The sequence below is a fragment of the Molothrus ater genome, chromosome 4 (assembly GCF_012460135.2).
Source record: "Molothrus ater isolate BHLD 08-10-18 breed brown headed cowbird chromosome 4, BPBGC_Mater_1.1, whole genome shotgun sequence".
NCBI lineage: Eukaryota > Metazoa > Chordata > Aves > Passeriformes > Icteridae > Molothrus > Molothrus ater.
The window spans coordinates 52419607-52442090 of NC_050481.2; the positions used below are offsets into that span (position 1 = coordinate 52419607).

A 22484-nucleotide genomic window follows, 5' to 3' on the forward strand; every position below is an offset into this window, starting at 1 on the left:
AAGTCTTCTTCCACTTAAATTATTGTTTAAAAACTGATGGAATGTAAACATGGAGTTCCTTTTTTAATGAGTAATAAAAGAAATCAAAGTTTTAGTACATGGCATTTCAAGTTATCTGGTATCAATTGGCGATTTTAACAGTGGTGTGAACAGTTATTACTGTGTGTATTTTCTTTTTAAGAGCAGGATACTGAAATAAGGACTGGAGAAAGAAATCCTACAATATGATTTTTCAGAAAAGAGGCATATGCTATTCACTCTGCAGCACAAAAGGAGCTAGAACAAATACAATGGGAAAGCAAGAGAGAATAGGAAGAGACATACAATTCTAATCAGAAAATCAGAAAAGTGCTGAAAAATTTGTTTTGCTACCAATGTGTGGGGGTGGATTTCCAATACAGAAATATGCATTTTTTTCTTTGATTCCAGCAGATCCAAGCATATGTTCTCTGAGCAGTTAAAATCCTGATCAAGCAGAAAACCATTCACAGCAAACTCAGGTACTCTTCATGAACAGAACAGAGAAGTTGCTGATATTTGTCTAAACAGTCAAGGAAAATAGACAAGGTATAAAAAATGCTATTCTGTTGTCTTCAATGAGTGCTATTTCTCATTGTATTTGGTATATATTTGGGGCTTTACTTTGCACAGTGGATTTGAAGTACAATGTAAACATAGAACAGTCGATATATAAAAATATATATCAGCACTAGGAATTTGACACAAAATATATTTCCCTCATTTCCATGACAAGTATACATGCATAACACTTCAAAATACAAGTACTTAAAGTACAGGCACAATATAGTTTTGAAACTTAAAGTATTAATGTGCATATAGATTATCAACCTTGTTCCTCTGTTGAAAAAATTCACAGACATACGGGGTAAGGTGACCTAAAGGACCACAGTAAAAGATTAGAAATGGGAAAAAAATCAAGGAGAAAAGCAGTCAATATTTTTCCCAGACAGGTTCCTTGCCTTACATAAGACTGCACTACTGTATCAGGGATTCCTGCACAGTTTGTCTTCTGTCTTACAAGCTAGGCTTTTTTTTTTCCTCTTATAAAATAACTTTTCACAGATCTTATCAGAATGCTATATTCTCAAAAAAAAAATGGTTCAAGATATCATTCATCACTGAATATGCATGTGTTCCATAACATTACCCATGTGTGTTGCTAGTGTTACAGAATCCAAAATTCATCATATGCCTAATTATAGGTTAAGATTCATCAGACACAAGGGTAAGAATTCTTATGTATTTGTATTATATAATAATTTTTGCAGCACTTTCTTGTATTTTGGGTTCATGCATGCAGAGTGATATTTAAGAAAAAGTAGAGGTAGCAGCCATGATAGAATAAAAAGAAACCAACCTAAACTAAAAAGGAACTGTTACTGTGTAATCATTACATTGAAAACCTTTACTGCCTCTCAGATGGACTACTTACATGAACATTTTCAGGACACAATTTTAAAACAAAATTATTCTCATGCAATTTTAGGACCTGAATTCAAGAGGAAAGAACATTTGAAAATAATGGGAACTGCAAAAATGCAGTCATTCTCTGAAATAAGTCAATGAGTGTCTGTTTGCCATTATACAATAAGGACAGTTAAGTCTTGAAGAACATTAAGCTGTGTTATTTGCACAATAAAAAGCTAAAGGAAAATAGATTCTGTAAACATGAGTTCTCTAAATTAATGTATTCTTTTCCTCACACTTTGGTCCAGAGAACAGATTAGGAATCTATTTCACAAGCAAAAGTGAGAGAATGCTCTTATAGATAAAATTAATTATATGTATTAATTGTCAAAATTCACTTCGCATTTTCATCCTTTTGTTAGGAACCCGTTCTTTATACTGATGGTGGAACTTTGACTCTTGCAGTCTAAATCTGAAATTGTAATTGAAAACAGAGCATATTATCAGACTATGTGAACCAAGGTAATGCACTTCTCTTCCCTGGCTTTTATTTCATGTGTCAGTCAGAGAGTAATTTATCTACTGATTTCTTTGTGGGAGTCAAGTAACTGAATCACAAAAATTCTGAGCTCCTTTTTAAGCTCTTCTCCTTACTTTATCTGTGACTTCAGACATGTCACTCCATCTTTCTTTACTCCATTTCCCCCTGCAAAAATGGAATCTGTAAACCATTCCTTTATTTTCCTTCTTTCACAGAGACAACTGCTCCTCTCCAACCCTATTTGATATTGAAACATGGGCTATCCTAACATTCTGTGCTGCAGATCAAAGACATGTTCATGTAGAAGTACCTGAGCCAGCTTTAAGGCAGATATCTCAGGTGTGGCATACAGTTTAATTAGGACTGCCTGGAAACAAATCTCGAGGGAAGATCATACAAGCCATAACCTGCAGTGCTGCAGTTTCACCACTGTAGGTCCTCTAGCTAAATTAAACAGAAAATAAAACTGATTAGGCTACTACATGCATAAATAAACTGTAGGTATGCAGAAATCAGGGGGTAGGGAGAAGGAATATAATGAAATATTTCTCAGAGTTGCTAGAAACATGAGAGAGACCTAATAAAACCAGAAGAGAACTGAAACAGAACAATGGAAGCTCCATTTAAAGATCATATCTGTAATTAATAACATAGAAATTAGTATGAAAAAGATGTCTTGTCCATTCTTCAGATTTTGAGAATACATCTTCAGCTATCCCTACCTTTGCTAGAAGAATATTTATAACCTAGGAAGCTTTATAATTCAGAGGAAAGGTAAACTATAAGGAAACATAACAATCCATAGTATTTGAAAACTAAAATAGAATGCTTCCATGCTCTTCTTCATAATGAAAAAGGAATAGACACTAAATAGTTAAATAAGAATTTAAAAAAACCAAACCCTAAATTTTTGTTAGCCTTCAGAGGATTTCACGGTTGAAATTCTTCAGGCCAGTAACTTGTCTTGTGGTAAATTAGTGGGGTTTTAGTACTCTTACTATTATTATGATTTAGAAAATCACATGCTGACTATTAACTGTTGGGGTCAGGAGGAGAAGTAATTCTGGAAGTTTCTGACACAGAGTTTTTTCAAAATTTTCTTCTGAGATGTTGTATTAGGCATGGTCAGAACTAGAAAGCTATGACAAAAGACCAGGAAACTAATTTACCATGGTAATGTATTTGCCCTTGATATACAAATATGAATGTAATGGAAATGTTCTCCAGAAAATTATTGTGCAATTTACATTAAGACAGTGCCATTCTAACAGCAAAATCAGAAAAGGCTGCACATATGAGCAGAATTTCTTTGCAAGGAAAGCTCCAAGGCCAGGGGATAAATTAACTCAGAAGTTACTTTTGGTTCTGCAGATTTTACTAATTAACAAGATCTTTGCATACTAAATTTTCACAGTCAATCTGCTAGCATTTTTTTTCTTTCTTTTTTTTTTTTTTTCTCCCACATCTGACACCACAGCTAATCAGCAGAATAAAACTTCAATCTACATCTGACAGTCATGTAGGGTGGTGGGTAATGTTCACCATATTCTAAGAAAATCAACCCCCTTATCCATTTTTTCCACTTTTGCAGTGTTTTATTCTCAACTAAGAAAAAGTAAAGAAACTCTTAACAGCAAACAGAAAGTTGAATTTCTTATATACTCTGCCTGCAAGCTGAACCTTTTAAATTTGTAATAGCTATAAAGATTACTTTTTTTTCCTTAGTCATCTAGGCTTGAAAAAAAAAAAAAAGAAGGAAACATATTGGAAGATTTCATGTACTGTGCTGAAGATTATTATTTCAAATTCTAAAATGAAAGGAAATCCAAAGCAATTAGTTATAACTGCATTGTTTCACACCAACTGAAATTAAATGGTAAATATTTGAAGTAAAAATTGATAACCAAGATCATTTCCAAAATGCTGTTTCCTTGAAGAATCTTCATAAAAATCCACTATAAATCCTGATTAAAACCTAACCTAGCCAAACATTGAGATTACCTAGATTCCAATTAAATGTGACAAATGAACTCTTGACAGACTTCAATTTCAATTCTATTTCTGTCAGAATGATCCATTAATATTGAAGACTACATTATCAGAATTTGAACAATTCAATTGTTAAAATACAAGTGGACTTAAGAATCATATGACAGAAAACTCTCACTTAAGTATCGGGTAATACATGTATGAAGGAACAAAAGTACATTCCATCCTGTTCCATCATTATTTATAGATTATTCTTAACATGAATTTCTGGAGGTAGATGACATGCCACTGTTGAAATCCTGTCTTTAAAATGTGACAGCAAAATCCAGAAATCTGTACAGTGTAATTTTCACCACAATATCACCCAGCTGTTAAAGGTCTCTGTTCAAGGTTTTATAAAGAAGGAAGAAATCCTGATTCTATGCATGTCTTACTATGCAAAATTTTTTTACTGGAGACTTTTTGTTCATTCACCATGAACTAATGTATTTATTTACCTCCATGTTTCTATCTATTAATTTTAGAATACTATTTTCAAAACCAAATCCAAGAAATTTATCCTACCAAATATAAAATAAACTATTTTCAAAAAAAGAAGAATGTAAAATATTTTAGTTATTAGAATGCAATTCCAATTTTTGCATCATTATGAAAAATTATTTTGCTTTAACTTATGACATTGCTCAAGCACTTTTTGTTTTCAGTTGCACTTCAGTTAGTGTGATTTTCTTTTTTCATGTTCTACCAAATAGATTAAGAATTATATTAATTTTTGATTCTACAGTTTCTCCAGCATGGATCATGCATATCCTATGTTAAAATAGTTTCTGAATTCAGAATTTCATGTCTACAAATTCTCTGCATTGCTGGATTTCCAAGAGAATTGACAAGTTGTTTAATTTTATCATCCTAACCACAAAATTTCACTACAAAACAGACAATAAAATAATCAGCCCAATTTAGGTACAAACTCCACAAGCTTTTTTTCTGACATTTTTTCCAGGAATACCATTATCACTTTTTCCCCCTACCACATCCCCAGAAAAATGAAATGTAATCAAATATATTCATATAAACAACCAAGAAAAATATATAAATGCAAATGTATAAACATACATGACCTAATATAACTTTAGATGGATAATACTATCTTCCTTTTTAGTCAATTAATTTTTTTGCTATTGGGATATACAGTTCAAGCATATGTAGACTTCTGTAGCCATTCTTCAGCAATACACACTAGATTTGGAAATATCTTACCATAAAAAATAGCATCGTTTTAATGGGTTGACAAGTCTATCTCAGATAAGACAAAACCCCAACAATTATTCAGTATTGAAATCTCTGAAAAACTAACATGCACTTAGCCAAACTAATTAATTCATTCTATAACAAAAAAATACACCACCCTTCTTGCATGTACCCACCTTTTACAATTGAATTAGAAAACCCATTATTTCTTTGGTTATCAAAGAAATGTTTGACATGTATTAGTTTATTTTGTTGTTTATGGGCAAATGAAAATACAATGAAGTCAGTCTCTGACTTCATAAAACTTTAGATCAAGGCCAAAAAGTGGATAACAGTGAAATATTCCGGTTTTATAAAATAAATTTCAAAATTAATAAGTCTTTTTGGCTTTTAAATCCTGAATAGTTTTAGATAGAAAGAAAAAGCAACCTGACCTGAGACTTATATTAACAATTTTTTGGTTATTAATAGTAGGAGAATTACTGTGGAATAAATAATTATTTAACATTTTCCCCTTCTACTTAAATGGGCCCTGAATTTAAATGAAATGTTGTAAAATGTTGTCCAAAATAAAATGTGAAGAAAAGGAAAGTAATATTCTTCTATTCTGAATAATGAAGAATGGACCTGACATTGTGTTTTATTTTGAAAGCAGTCTATATAACATGTTTGGGGAAAAGAGAATTCTCTAGAGTGGGGTTTTAAAATACTATTTTCTTTTCCTAATGCTGTATATATCACATTCTGGGAAATTTCCTAAGTAGGTTTTGAGTCAAAAATGGAAGAAAATGAGGATATATATGTCCTTTATGGTCTTTTATCTAAAATGAAAAGTATATAATTTTATTCAAAAGTATATAATTTTATTCAATTGTTGTTTCCCCAGACCTCTACTGATATTTTTTTCAGTGTTTTAACTGTTTCTGCAGTATAGATTTTAAGTAATGTAAAAAAAAAAGCTGTTTTAATTAGTGGTGTTATGTTCCATTATTTTGTATACCTGCATTTTAACAAACTTTAAAATCAAATAATTTCAATATTAATTATTTAATGTATTTATTTATGGTTTTGGACTGACCTTTCCAAAGTCTACTTAGTATCACTTGCTAGTGAGATTATGTGTGTGAATGTTGTGTTTGCCCCTACCATTTTCCATATGCTCTGCCTCACCAACACTGCCATCCGGCGTAGTCCTTTCGTAGTTGTCCTCTGGGAGTGGAAGGGCACCCAGTCTTGGCCCTGATGAACTCTTACTGCTTGGTGTTTCTGACTCCTCCAGACCGCTGTCATAGCAACTCTGCAATGACCCTTGATGTGGGTCCTGAGGCTGACTCACAACAGAAAACGTCACTCTACGAAACGGCTGCAAGAGAAAAGAGTCTGAATGTCACTGCAAAGTTCAGTCTTTGAACAACTGATTCTCAAAACATGACTTAAGCAAACTAATATTTTAACATTTACCAATTAAGCAATTTTGTCTACATTAAAGCAAACAGAAAGTACAGCTCTTACATAAAAGGCCACTGGACAGAGTATGCATGGAATTTTACTGTAATACATGGTCAGAGCCTTCAGATAGTTTATCACAGCCTCCTTTCAAATGGCTTCATGGGCTAAGAGAGCTGGTTATAATTATTTATAAATTTTGTACAGCTTCTCTATCAATCAGTAGTAATAAGTTTATCAGAATTAATATCAGACTTCATAAAGGTACCTTACAATGTGTGCACATGTATGTGTGAGGTTGTGTGGGTGGGTAAAAGTGCTTATCTGTAAACTATATTGTGGGTATTACGAACATAGCAACAAACCCAGAAGATTTCTATAAAATCACTACCTGTGTTTCTGATAGCTAGTTAACATGGGAAAGGAGGGGGGAAAAAAGGAAGAAAAAAAAAAAGGAAAGGGACAAAAATGTCTCTTAGGTCCTTTGCCGTAAAAGCCAGTGCCTGGAGACAGGGTGTGTTGCCAGCTGACTTAATAAAGCCTTTAAAGTACTGCAAGCACAGCTGACACAACACGCTTCCACTGGGACTGTACAAACATGGATTGTTAGAGATTTGTATTCATTCAAAATGACAGATATTGCTGTTGCTCTGGAAGCCTACATGCTGAACTCTGGCACCAACGAGAATCCCAGGAAATGGAAGAGTCAGTCCTTCACATTTCAGAGGATGCTGAGGACATGCAGGATTTTCAGTGAGAAGTTGGTGGATTTTCATAGCATTTAAACTAGACTCAAGCAGCAATGATACATTTAAAATAATTTAATGATACATTTGGAGAAGTGCAGAAAAATGTTTGTTGTTCTAGAAAGAACAACACCTCCTAAAAAAAACACCAATAGATTCATTTTATAAGTCACCACACAAATTTTCCTGTGTTTAAAATGGAGTGTCTATAGTGCTATCCTTTGGATTCAGATGTGCTTCAAGCCCTATGTTAGATTGAGACATAAGCATACATCACTCCCACTGGCAACCGTAGTCACTATAGGATGGCAATATATATTCAGGCCAGAAGGGAGAAAACAGCAACTGCAACCACTCACACAAGCCCTGAAGAACAGAAGTCCACATGAGCTTTACAAGTAGAGGGGTAGGTGGAGGTAGTTTCATTTTGAGGGTACAAAATTCTTTTGAGGGTACAAAACTTTGAAAATACCAAGGTAGTTAGTGCTGAGGGTAGACAGGCAGGACAACAAATATAATGCTAAACCTTCCTGGCATGAGTAGGTCAAAAGTTTAAACAGGTGACAGTTACCAGCAATACTTTTACTGCAACTGTTTGATGGACCAAAACTTCATGCATTGAGATGCTATAATCTGCAACTATACATCAATTATTACTTAGTTATGGGCCAATGACACAAACTGTGAATCTCAGAGATTTCAATTCACTTAGAACATCCCATAGATTATTCCTGAATATCATACTATTCTGGCAGTCACATTTGGATCAACTGAGCTGGGAGAGAGGCCCTTTGGCATCTACACACATCAAACTCACACAGTCATACTAGGTTTCCTTACTGGCTCAACACCAATTTTCCTATAGCAGAGTCTCAGATATCTCAATCCTTGAAAAAATTTAGTCTTGATGCAATAACCATATAAAAAATTAACAGCTTGAGCTGGTACCTCTGAGGAGAGACCCTGAACAGAGAAAATTCTGGGCTTTATAGTTTCATAGTCAAAGCACATGGAAGTCTTGGGCTCTTCAGCTTCTGTCATGTCTCTGAGTGTCTGGTCATCTAGATGGGCACAGATCCCCATTCCCTTTATTATGCAAAGGGTTAGCAGTCAAACCCTTTTGCCTGGGGCTCCCAATGCCCAGAGCTCCCACTGCAGCTGCTCACCAAGCTACCTCCACTGAGTGTATTCCTCAATACCAGAAGGACTTTGCATCATCTACAGTTCCTGCAAGAGCAGTGATGTAACTTAAAATGGGAATTAGAAAAGAAAAAAAAAAAGCCATCAAATATTTGGAACTTTATGTTCCATTTCTTATTGATTTCTTGGAAATCAGACTCAACTAGATCACAAGAAGAGAACACCTTTTTATCACATCTGTGTCTACCACAAGAGTAATAGCAAAGTTATCTAAAATAAGCTCTGGAACAAGCTATAAAAGATTCAGGAGCATCCTGTTCATTTTCAGATATTCTTTGAAAGTTACATGCCTTACCTAATTGGCATGTAAGGAAGAGATGTGACAGATGCAAAGTTTGACTGTTTTATAGCTCAGGCTGAAAATTCCCTAAGAACATCACTATATATCCTTGAAACGAAAAGAAATGTGATGTACTTTTACCAAGTTATTAATAATAGTTTTTAAACAGATATGGGTGTTAATCTTGCTTTTCTCTTAAGTGCTGTACTGAATAGGAATTATCTAACCCAAAACTAACACACAGAGTATTCAGTTCAGTAGAGCCAGTTCAGCCCTTTCCACAGAATATCAATGAGAATGACATAATGATGATAAAATTCTTTCTGAAAGAATGATGCGCATGTTAATGGTTATTTTGCAGGATTCATTACACTTCTACTTTCAGCATAAACATCAGAATTCTGACCTTTCTATTGCACTACCTCTGAGAACCAGACCTTCTCAGGCAAATGTATTACAAATTTGGAATGCATCCAGCCTCATGGAATAACATCATGGCCTGTCCTTTTCCAATAAAAAGAAATAGACTTGGATTATATGTCTGTTACCTGCAGGGTTATAAACAGTCCGTGTGATTAACATAAAGAATTTTAAGAACAAAATAATTAAATATCTGTACTGCAGTTGACTATTTCCCACATCTTCATCTCTGATATGCAAATTACCATATAGTTTAGACAGTATAATCTGGATAAACTTTTGTTAGAGCAGAATTATCAGTTATAAAAGATACTGAGTTTTTATATACTTGGAATATTTGGGCTAAATGAATTATGGCACCTCATTTTTACACCAAAAAAACTAGGACATCTTAGAGATAAATTTGATAAAAACACAGTGGTATGGGGGTGCTCTAAAATGCCTCTGAAAAAACCCTGTATATGCATGTACACGTTACTGTTCATGAAACTCATATTAGTCCTTTAATTGTTACTAATAAGAGCATTTAAGTTAAATGAGTTTAAATCCCTACGAACTTAGTTATGAACACTAGAATACTAATACATAGTAAGTACTACTTATGTAGTAGTTTCTATGAATGAAATAAGACCCCTCCAAAACCAAGAACTTTCTTCATATACTCTAATCTTCGTTTATATCTGTAAAACAGTTGTGGTTTCACGTAAAACTGCGTATTAGCAAAACAAGCAAGAGTGAAAAATGATAAATACCAACATTAATGTTTCCAAAAAGTTATTGGTAAAATGCTGGTCTTCTTATGTATTTATTGCCATGAAAAAAACAAGGACAGTAAGCTCCACTTTAACAAGTGAAGACAGAGTATATATTAAATTTTGTTCTAATATTTATAAAATTACACCAGTAATTTCTAAGAAAAATGGACATGAGAAATTTCAAAGTGTTTTGTGGAGTCGTGGGTTGGTGACAGACACATTGACACGATGCTGCAGCACGGGCAGATGGTAGATTGCTGCAACCTTCCTGAAGCATCCCCATGAGGAGAGCACTCCACCAAGCACACAGCAAATACCACTCACACGCAGCAGCGGCTTCTCTAAGATGGCAGAAGCAGGAAGGGTCTTTGTATAGGTTTACAGTGGTAGTTTATTTCATGTACATGCTGAAAGGGTCCAGGGACAAAAACAGGGAGAGGTAGAGGGTCCAGGACTACATACTGGTAAATAGGGGTGGAGCCAACAGCAACAATCAATCACCTGAAAGTGTGAGTAGGAAAAGGATTACAGTGACCAATAGGGAAACTAAAGGGTAAATAGACAGGGTACCAACGAGGGTAGAAAGAACAAAGAAACTGCTAGAACCTTGACCATATACGGTTAACAGGCAGTTGAACAGCCACAGGGGGAGGCCACTGGGGTTGGTTGACAGCATGTCGCAGGAGTCCATGGGAGAGGTTAAAGTTCTAGGGGACATTCTTCCAGAGCATAGCCCCAGGAAGTCTAGCAGGCCCACAGGCCTCCACAGCACTGAGTCCTCAGCAAAAAGCAATAAGTTTCATCTGGATGTCCTTTTTGTAGGGGTTTTGGATTTCCTCAACTCAGATAGCTGATTGGATGGGACCTTTCTCCACCCAGCTCTCTGGCCAGCGCTGTATCTGGATCTCCACTAGAAGAGGGCTGGCTGAGGTCTTCGCTTGGGTTTGAATGCAACCTTTCCCTGCCTTATTCAGGGACTTGTTTTCTTCTAGGTTGATTGAGTTTAGGGGGCAGCTTCAGGTCAGCTGCAATGCGTCATCTGAGTACTGACAAATTAAGGCACTAACCTATGAGGGGACAGGGTTATGTTTAGTTTTATTGATTTTCAATGCATTACATTAAGACAGCTGTGTCTACCACCACTGTGAATCAACATGGTTGAGTAACTTTTACCCAAAGTCCACAATTGTTCAATTTGTCTATCCCAGCAAAAAAGCAACATTAAGCCTTTATTAGTCTTTTGGTAGGGACTTACACTATTCAGGTTTATTAAGAAGACTGTAAGTTTAATAAGAAGACTGTAGGTTTGATGATTTTCACCCTCAGAAAACTGATATCTTTTCTGAGAACAGCATAAGGAGTTCTTCCTAAATGTATCTGATCCTGGAGGTGAGCAGATAACAGAGAAAAGATACACCTTTGCATTATATCTCAGTGATAAATCCCCATTTCTTCCTTATTTCATCTGTATTTCTTAAATGGGATAGTAGTTTCCTTTCCACTCATCCACAGAACAAAAAACACTGCAATGCCAAAAACATACGCTTCCTGATATCTATAGTAACTGAGCTCTATTAACTTATTCTATGGTATAGAGTTTATCTTAGCCTGTATTAAATAATTCATCCCTATCCAAGATGGAAGCTAAAATTATATTTTCAATACATGAAGAACCCTCGTTTTGGAGGTTGACGTTAGGGACAGAGTTTGGCTAGACTTGGTAAAAATCAATATATCCATATAGCTCCATAAGGCTTAATTGTGACACTTTTTCACCATTATGATAGAGATTTTTTTTTCCTATCCCAAAGTTTGAAGTTTTGCATTGTAATTCCTGATATTTCACACTGCTCTTGGATTATATTCTTTCATAGTTTCTGTATATCAGTTGCTATCAACATTATAAACATGGTTCAAAAATGTTGGTGCATTTGGACTGTAGTTGCAGAGTGCCAGAGTAAACCTTTTTTATGTTTAATTGTTTAGAGAACTAAACTTGCAACCATCAACCATTTCTAAGCCAATTACTCCACAACTTATTCTGTGTACAAAGTGTGCACGCTAAAGTATAACTATCTTAACTACTTAACACTTGGACAAAAACAGTAAGGCTTCCAGGCCTTCCTGTGGTCACAATACCTACACTGCAAAACCATAAGGACTGAAAACATTTTCATCAACTGTAAAACTGAGTCCAAGATGCAACTTAACATGTAGAGAAGCATAAAAAAATTAGCCTAGATTGCATAGTAGTATGTTTAGTATAGCAAGCTATATTTCTACAAGTATTTCTACCAGTTTATTTGTCATTGGCTTGGACATTACCCAAGGAACATTACCCTGGAACATTAGGAATTAAGGATCTTCTTTTTCCCTACTTTCAAATCAGATGACTTTCCACTTTAACAATGTATGATATTTTGGGGTGTTTTCAGGAATTTAAGGTGGCCTAAGAGCTAGCTGGGGATCATCTAGTCCAACTCTTCTGCTCAAAGTAGAGTTGGCTAGAGCACTTTGCTTAGTGATCTGATCAGTCTGGTTTTTAGTATCTTTAAGAATGGAGACTCCACGGCCTTTCTGAGCAAGATGTTCTGCAGTTTTTCAACTCTAGCAGTAAAGGAGGTTTCTCTTAAGTTTCAATGGAATTTCTGTATTTTCTGTTTGTACCAAGCATTAAAAGCAATGGTGATGAGTCAGGCCTAAAGAATATTATAATTCCTGTAAGCTTCAGAAAGTCAATCAATGTCAAGCAAATTGTAAGAGTAATACAGTGACTCTGAGATGTGTATAGGGCAGACCTGAAAAACAGGCAGAAGAGATGCATCAACTGATCACATAAATTCAAAGTGTTTCTTTAGCACTTGAATTTTGATACAACATGTCATTATCCTTTTCTTTCTATTCATTCTTAATTGCTGGAAGCTTGTTGGAAGACAAACAAAATATTAATGAATGATTCCTATTCTGCTTGAATAGTTTCAACCCACACAACTCTTTTCCCTATTCAAATCACATATTTCTACTGTTCTAAACTTCTGTCATTGTAGTTAATATAAAATTGGCAGGAAATTAAATTAAACCGGCATTATTTTTTTCAATGGGAAGACTGAAACACCTGAGATTAGTATTAGAGTAGCAGGCTAAAAGAGGAGAAAGATGCTGATAACAAAAATGATTTTTTTTTTATATTTAGCCAAGTGCAGTGACAAATGTAACTTTAAACAATACTTAAATAAAATTTTTAAAAAATTGATATTTCAGCTCTGCAGCAGACATTGCCTGTGATGAACTTGTCCAAGGGTGACGTTATGATGCTTGTATCCTCATTCATGTCTTCTGTTTATGCTGGATATTATGTTCTGTGCCTTTAAGACTGGCTCTGAAGAGTGAAAGTTTTGTTTGGGTTTTCTTATCAGCCTGGCGGGACACAGAGACAGGCAGTACTTAGTGCTGCTTTTGCTTTCTTGCTTTTGCTTTTTGCTTTGCTCTCTGTCTTGCTCTTGCTTCTGCTTTGCATCTACTTGCTTTTGCCTCTGCTTGTTAGCTAGTTTAGCTAAACAGTCCAAATTTCTTCCTGGACTGTTTCTCCGTTCCTTTTTGTCGACCATCTCGAACCTGCTCCGGACTGGGACCTGGGAACACCAAGAGTCTGCACCTTGTGGCCTGCAGCAGCAGCCCCAGCGCCGGAGGAACTGAGAACAGAGTGACCACCCCCAAGAGAGACTTTCTGAATTTGTCATCTTCTTCAGAGCGGTGTCATCCGGTATTGTTCATTCTGTGTGCTGGGTGTGCCGTGCCTGTTAAATAAACAGGTTCTTTCCACTCCTCTCCGAGAAATCCTTCCCGAACCAGCTGGGGAGAGGGGCCGTGTGGGTTTGCTTTCTGGAGGGGCCCTCCTTTGGAGATTCTCTACCAAATTTACCCTATACCAGGACAGAACTGTAATTAGCTAATTTTCATTTATTTTGGTTTCACTTTTATTAACTTTTCTTGTAGTAATGGTATTCTGGTCATGAACCAGAAGTGCATTTTTTTGTTCTGTAAAAAGTTGAAATACGCATCCACTAATATCTATTTGTTTAAGCCCAAGGCTACATGTTAAGATCTGCTTATTCAGGGATAATATTTCATAATTCATTTTACATGATGAATGTCATATTGTAACATTAAAACATACTTTTTTCCTTTTAAGTTTAGTGTTTTTCTCAAATATATTTTGTTTTCTGTTACTTCCCTCTCTGAATTGCGACAAGGACTTCTGAGCAGGCCAAAATTATTTTTATTCACCTAGGTACCTTCATTAAGTAAATTCCCAATAATATTTGTCTCTAAGTAAACAAATAAAAGGCATTCCTTAATTTCAGTGAATATCACCAAAGAACCAATAATATGAAGAACATCTCTTACTCAAAGATACTCTCAAAGATACAATACTTTTCTGTGCCAGAATCTTTATATCAAAATACAACACACAAGCTCTTTTAGAAAATTTAGACAAAATCTTAGAAGGCTTGTAGGCCAATATTCTTAGCATATCACAAGAGTTCTTGCTAGCTATTGAAATGTGAGCATAAAAAACCCCAAGAATAAATGAGAATCTGCGAATTGAAATGTGAGCATAAAAAAAACCAAGAATAAATGAGAATCTGCAGATGAGACAGTCAAAATAATTTTAGCATACTCTTTTGACTGCTCATAAAATGTATTTTTGTTATCACTTCTGTGTCCAATTGTTTGAAAATTATAAACACAAAGCATCTATGACGCTGAGGTGCTCTCCTATTATTCTGCTGCAAAATTAAATAGATGAAGTAGCATCCTAGACCAATTACAACATGAATTAAGATTTTTATCATATCTCCTTCAATTTTCTTAAAACAGAAGGTTTTCCTATATCTTTCATGAAGACTAAACAGAAATTCAGTGTATCTAGTATTTTTTTCTGAACTCAATGCATAAGATTCCAATATTCTACTCTTTCTAATAATTTCCCTTGAAATCTTCTGAACACTTCTTTGACTAAAATCTATTATTAAAACACTATAAAAGCCTTCTTTTAGCTAAGTGTACAATATCTGGTACTATTCACTGCTTTCACATTCTTGGCTTATGTTCTCTTAAACTTTTCTGTGATATTATCTTTTGCTGGAATATTTGGGGAGCCTTTCTTTCCTGGAGGAGTTTGTTTTGTTTTCTTTGGTTTTCAGTAGAGAATATGCTGCCTGAAACTACTCCAGGGATATTAGTTCACAGCGTGTTGTGTCTCTCAGCTCCTGTCTTTCAGCATGAGAAATCTTTATCTTTGCTCTGCTGTTTCACTAAAGTCTTTAACTGGCTGAAAACAAACAAAACCCTCATTTCCATCTTACCAGCTCAATCACCCAAATATTTGGGTTGCAAACATCATCATCTTGTCTTGAATCTGGAATATTATTAAATAATTTAATGTGTAGAAAGGAAATAGAATATACTCTTAAACCTAGTTATCAGGCATGAACAAGCCCTAGAATGGAGGAAAGCCTTTATAAACCTATTTCAAAAGTCATTTACACAATATTTTAGTTCACCTAAGGCATGGACTACAGAAATTAATCTCCTTATCATCCCCAAGTTTGTACTTTGCTATCCTTAGAAGTATCAAGAAGCAAATCTATTCGACCCTTTTGGATCAAATTCCAAAGAAAATGATCCCAAAGCCTCCCTAGATGTCTTGAACTAAAAGGAGCTCAGTTCACAGTATCAGAGAAGCTACTCCACAGTGAATCTCCACAAAATGCATATTGTATGAAAATAAGTTTCAGAGCCCACTGTTTCACCCTTCAACTCAATTCCTCTTGAGCCATTCTATTTGCTATTGTAGACAGAGAAAATTTTTAAAAATTACTTTCTCTTTGTTTTGTTTCTCTGCTCAAAGAGAGGCTTGTCAGCAAAGGAGTCTTTGCCAGAATGGTGCTGAAATGACACACAGATAGCTAAAGCATATATGAATCTTTCAGTATATGAAGCCTGAATATTAGCAAATCACTGATGCACAAGTAATGTCTTCTATGTAATGTAAAATATTCTTGCTGCTCAGATGAAATATTTAGAATAAATTGAAAATACACCAGAGTGTTCTGTATAGAAATGATTGGCTAAAAAAAAAATCGGAAAAGATTTGAATTATTAATGCATACATTGAATCAAAGTAGAATTTTCTTGTGTCTTAGATCTCACCTATGTGCTGTCATTGTTAAAAAGGCCTATTATTAATATTATTGCAACTATTTTGGTTTTAGCTACTGTTCACAAGACTCTAGCCCAATGTAAATGTGAGAGTCACAGCATCAAATTTTAGGAAAATTCTGCAATAATTCCTGGAAGAATCAGATCAAATTTTAAATGTATATGAATGTATAAACAATACATTTCCAGTTAATAGGGAAGATATGTAAATATATTCAATACCGGTACAAAGATTCATTCATTTTCTGAGTGATTAGAGATAAGGACTTTTGCACTGGTCACCAATATTGATGATGACATATTATCCAAAATCTGCAGTTGAAATGTTTTCCAAAATTAGGTAATATACTCAAGATTTTGTATTGTTTTTATCTACAAGGTAGTCCTCGATATTTGTGTACTCTTTATTCATCTAAGTTATCCAAATTATTCTTTAACCTTAAATGTCTCAAATTTAAAGACATAGTGAGCTTTAAAGCATTGACAAATTTCCTATAAATTAGACAATATAAGCTCAAGCATAAAATCTCAGTCAACTACACTTCTCCATAAAAATGAAAAGGCAGAACTTTTAGAAGTGTATCCCTTCTTGGAAGATGTTTAATAGAATGGAAATTTTCTTCACTACATATTGAAGAATTTAAATTAGCTACATAATTTGAGATCACTCAAGTCAGATGAAACAAATGCCATCTTGGTGAACACTGTAGCTATGCAAGTTATAATAATAAACATGTCAAAGGCTCAAAATGCAAGGCCTTGAAAGGCAAAGTTATTAATTTTTTCCAGAATTTAGATATTTGGAAAAGCAGTGTAGATTGTGCTATATAGGAAAAAAAAAAAGAAGACTTGAATCAATGTAAAAATGCAACTTGTTCCATCATTTTTATCAAGATTAAATACACTTTCCTTGTGACAGATAAATTGTTGGAAAAAATACATTTGAATAAGGTAATTGAAGAGGAAAATGATAAAAGGTAGTTACAGACTAAATAACAGACGGTGTCCATGTCCAGAACTACACTCCAAGCATATTTATCTATACAGGTACCTTGTATAATTAAAACTCCTGATAAAGATGTGGAGCTATTTGTTAATTTGCTTATTTTTTGCATTTCATATAGAAAATTTAAAAGGATTGCATTACTGAAAAAATGGGGTATGCATTTTCTTCTGTTGTAAGAAAATATTTGCATTTAGTGGGTATTTCAAAATTAAAAGGAGATATTTAGGTTATAAAAAACTAATGGTTGCAAAAATACCCAAAATACAGACAAGGAAAATATGGGGTTTTTTTTAAATTAATGAATTATAAACTTGCTGATATGATGCTATTGCTGCGTCTTTTCTACTTTGGCCATCTGGAGCACCATGCCTGTTGCTGTCGGTTAAAGTTACTCTGTAATTGTCAGCAATATTATATAAAGCAAATTGCTTGCAACTACTGAAATGTGAAACAGTTACTTTACACTTGACTCTAAATGTTCATTAACTATTTGAGAATGCTGTTAACATATTAAAGGTGCTTTGTAAGCACAACTTTATAAGAAGTACTGATATATTCACCTGTGGGATAGATTACAACCATCAACTTGTTATGCAACTATAACTGAGAAAATAGTGTAATGTCACAGAAGAACAGGCTTGATTTAATTTTTTTTCCGTTAAACGTCTGGTGGTGAAATTATATTAAAACAAATGTTAACTTGTGTTGTCTAATAAAAACTTTCCTGGCAGATGTTTGTCAGTGCATGCTGTAGCCAAATATTAAAAGCATGACTTTTGAAGAAGCCAATGAGACAATTGTCTGGGGGAAAACAGCATGATCCTCACTAAATCCTTGAATATAACTACTTTTATTATCCTAGGACTTGATTTTCACATGAGCAGTTTAATTTTCATTTTTTCATGTCAAAATCACTTTTATCTTTTGCATGAGATTTGGCCCCAAAAAATGATATATGTTAATTACTCAAAATATTTTCATCATATACTTGGAAAAATCATCAGAAGAACTTATGTATCTGAATACAACTCAAATTAATATGCACACGTGAAATACCATAAAAAAAGAAAAGCATGAGTTATAATAAAAATGTTTAAAATCAAATTACTCACAGGTAAAGCTTTATAGATCTGTTTTTCATGGAGTGTTACTATCAGTAGATTTTAATAGTCACACTACTTGAAAGATTCTCTAACTTGTTCACATTAAAAACAGAACACTTTCTCAATTAAAAACATGGCTGTACATGTCTGATTGCACCAACAGTTTAACAAAGTTGACATATAAAACTTCAGGTATGACAACCATCATTAATTATATAGCAATAAGTTATATAAAAATACTTTTTTCTGTTGATGAACACAGGATGTCCTTCAAACATTAGAACCACAGATTGATGCAAAGATTCCCTTTTAAAAGATTCAGGTCATTTGCTTCCCTTCCAAAACCTTTTCTGCAAAGCTCAACTGTGGAAACATTCACAGGCATTTCTTTGGATTGGTTATTTGTTTGTGAGAAAGATGCATTCATTTTTCTTAAAAGGAGCATGTATTTGCTAGATCTCATGTTCCTTTAATCACTTTAAGGCATTCTGAAAATAAGACAGTAGAAAGAAAAATATTCTAGGCTTAATAAATGTCTGGTTTTGATTGAATGTCTCATATAAATGAAATAGACAAAAAAGGATTCATGATACATTTTGTTATGTGGCTGATGAAGGATGAGTCCAAATTATGGTTCACTAAATCATACAGTTTTAGTAGTCATTGCATAGTCATCCTTGTCAATCACATTTTTACAGATATTTTTTGATCATAGGAACATTATCAAAATTGTTCATAAAGACACTGAGTCTCTAGAAAGTTCTACAAAGAGATCAAAAACTGGAGTCCATATTCTCTCATTTCACAGCTATAGACCAAATGGGTATCTTTCAACATCACAAGGAAACTGCCTGATGAATTTCTTGGAAGAAACTGAAGGCCCAGAGAGCAATATTGTGATTGAAAGATGATTAAAAGAAGTCCAAGTTGTGTTTTCAGACATCTCAATTCAATCTTACTGTGCATTTTCTCAAATAATCATCTAGGAATGTTGTTAATACTATGGCTGTAATTCAAGACAGTCTGATGCTTGTTATCAGTTCCAAATTAGATAAGTTATCCAAATTAAATAATTTAATAACAAGATATTATTAAAGAAAATGTGACAAGGCAAAATAAACCTTCATTGCTTCTACCATTAAGAAGTGTTACATAGAGATGGAAAGTTTTTGCCTAACCACCTTTCTTTCTCTCAAGAAAGGGAAGGACCAAGAGCAAAAAATGCCCTGGGCACATGATGTAATTCCATTTTTTCATTGTACAATGTCATGCAGAACATAAAGTGGGATAAAGAACATAACATTATCAGTTTTGGGATAATGAGGTGTCACAAAAAAAGAGTAACATTTGACTAAAGCAAAAGTAGAATGAAAATAAAATGCAAGAATTTTCAATTCTAAAACCTAGTTTTTAAAGTATTGTCATTAAGAAAGAAATTAAAGTCACATTTTGAAAATGTCATGTAACTTTGAAAAGAATCACATACTCCACAGGGTTAGGCTGGTCTGCAGGTTCTGATAAACTGCATGGGTATCAAGTACTGGAATCTTCACAGGACATGATCATTCTTAATATTCAGCAGGGCAACAGCAATGCTTTGATTTTCTCTCTGGATATTACAGAGAGAGCCTTTCTGGCAAGGAATCTGGGTTTCAGTCTAAACTTTGCTATGCATCTACACCACAAATTGGTTTTCTGTGAGAAGTCACCCCAGCCAGCTCTAAATGAATTGCACTGGAAGACTGTTTGTGAGCTTCGTAAGTGCTTTGCGTCTGTATTTATACAACACCATATAGTTGAATGTGTGCAATTTCCACATTGAATGCCGCAACTTTCAGGATTAATTTCACTATTTATTCTTCATTTACTCCATGTGAATGAATAAGATTAGGGAGGTCAAACCCTTGGCTGATACAAATCAGTGTACTCTTGTTGTCTGACTCCAGACGTCTGTTCTTTCCCTAGTTATACCAAGATGTTTTTCTTTTTTCAAACAAAACAACATAACAGGCAACAGCATTGTCATGGCTGCAGACAGTCTTGGATCTTGATTGCATGAGGCAGCATGCACTTCACAAAGCCAGCTGGCATTAACAAAACACTTTTTGGTCAATGCCCTCTAAAAATAAAACAGTATCAATCTCACCAAGAGCAGACCCCTATTTTAAAGTCCAGAATTAAATGCTGCTCTCCCATTTTGCTGCTTTACTCCTGCCACTATGCCATCTGGCCAACAAAATCATTTAGCACTGCATCAGTTTTATGTCTGTAACTTTTAAAGCACAAATATTTATATTTGAGTTTTGTCCAAAAATTCTCCCTGCTAAGTGGTAGAAAAAATGTTTCTCTTTCCAGTTCAGGACAAACAAAGCAGAAAGTCTGGGCAGATGTAGGGGAAAGAAACTTAATTCAAGAACTTTACAGTGAAAAAGGAATTCAATACTTGTGAGACTTTAAGACAGATTTGAATAAATAAATTATAATTGATTTTATGCAGATGTCTTCATCTTAAATGACATGGCTTTCTCAGATTGTTCTAGATGATTATAGGTTATTGGATCAAAACAGATGTAAAACCACAGTCTGTGTAGAATTGAATGTACAGTTGTTATTCAGAATTCTGAATGGAACAGTTAGACCAATTATCTTTTTGTTTTCTTTAATTTCATGCCTTCAAAGATGAAATTGCACCTGTTTAAATCATTATGTAAAAGGTAACAGAAAGTGCACAATTTTCTAATAGCAAATTAAGTGATGCTCATGTAATTGCATTTATCACAGCACTCTTCAGTTAGAAGGAAGGAAGTTGAAAGGAAAAGAATGTTGGAAAATCTGGGTTTAATTCCTGGCTCTGCACAAATGTCATGTTTTGCTTTGGCAATGTCTTTCAACCATCTGTAGATTCAAGACAAGGAATACCCTTTACCTTTGTATAATGATTTCTTTGACCTCAGAAGTAGACTTTGTAAGCCTATGGTGGAGACTGTTGGGAGACAGATGGGAAAAACTGCACAAGCTAATGAAACAGGGTTTCAAATAACTGAAGACATTGCAGGGGGCCACCACAACCCTAAGAATCCAGAACACAGTGGGTACTGCTGAGTTTTTTATGCTACGAATCTTCTTGGAAACTGGAACGAAACTCTATGAAAGTTTCTGGCTAGCAACCCTACTATAAATATGAAAACATCACTGATAAAATGTTTCCAATACTGCATATCATTATGCAAATTTCTTTCAATTGTTTCCAAATTATTAGCCTCTGCAAATAAACACAGCAAGAATAGCTAAAAGTAAGGGGCACATCATTAGGATTTTACAAACATTGTCTGTGTCCCAAGAATATCTTCTGAGGCTGCTCTGCCTCATTGGAGTATATGTGCTCTCAAAGCAGCTCAACTGCAAAGCCAGCTAAAACTACAATTTCTTTAGCTTCACTATTATGTTAATATTTCAAATTCTAATTTTAAGATCAAGGTTGAGCTCACAGATACTCTAAATAGGACATGACAAGCATGGCACAAATAGACATTTTTTTGATGTATACAAAAATACTGGTAATTCACAAGGAAAGAAAATAACATTTAAAGTGTTGAAAGACTATTCTTTTAAAAAAGATTGTCAAGTCCGAGAAAACTGTAAAATATATTTTTTAGGTTTTTTTCCCATTTTAATGTAGAAAAGGATAAATTATTATTATTATTATGCATGTGAATATCTGAAATATTTTCTGTATAGATAAAAATACTTACAGGGGTTTTCTTTGTAAATTTGTATACCTTGAAACAATTTAAATTATGTCTGTTTCTAAGAACATAATTTTTTGTAACACTGAGACATGTAATTACATTAAAGTTGAGTTGTAAATTTCCTCTGCAAGTGGTTTGAAAACAAAATGTCACTTCAGAGCAAACTTTATTCATGTTTTTGTGAAAAGATAAGGAAGGGATTTTGAAGGAATTTAAAATACTAAGTTCAAAAATAAAATATTTCTATTTCTTCTTTCTGAACTTAGCTGGTTTTTAAGGTGAATTGAGCAATATATGTTTTGAATACATGTTGATAAAAGATAAATGCTTTCACAACTGTTTTCT

The 22484-nt window shown here is 34.2% G+C and overlaps 1 protein-coding gene across 4 annotated transcripts in view; it reads right to left on the minus strand.

The window, feature by feature from the left end:
• The window catches only part of PCDH7 (protocadherin 7), a 266137-nt gene that overhangs the window by 135277 nt on the left and 108376 nt on the right, over window positions 1-22484 (minus strand). The window contains exon 2 of one of the 4 annotated variants that reach the window (XM_036381654.2): window positions 6464-6572. The exons of 1 other annotated variant lie outside the window; for it this stretch is intronic. In XM_036381654.2, coding sequence (XP_036237547.1) covers window positions 6464-6572 — 109 coding nt within the window. Of the gene's footprint in view, window positions 1-6355; window positions 6573-22484 lie in introns of all 4 variants that reach the window. 2 more of the 4 variants (XM_036381653.2, XM_036381651.2) reach the window with 2 other exon arrangements.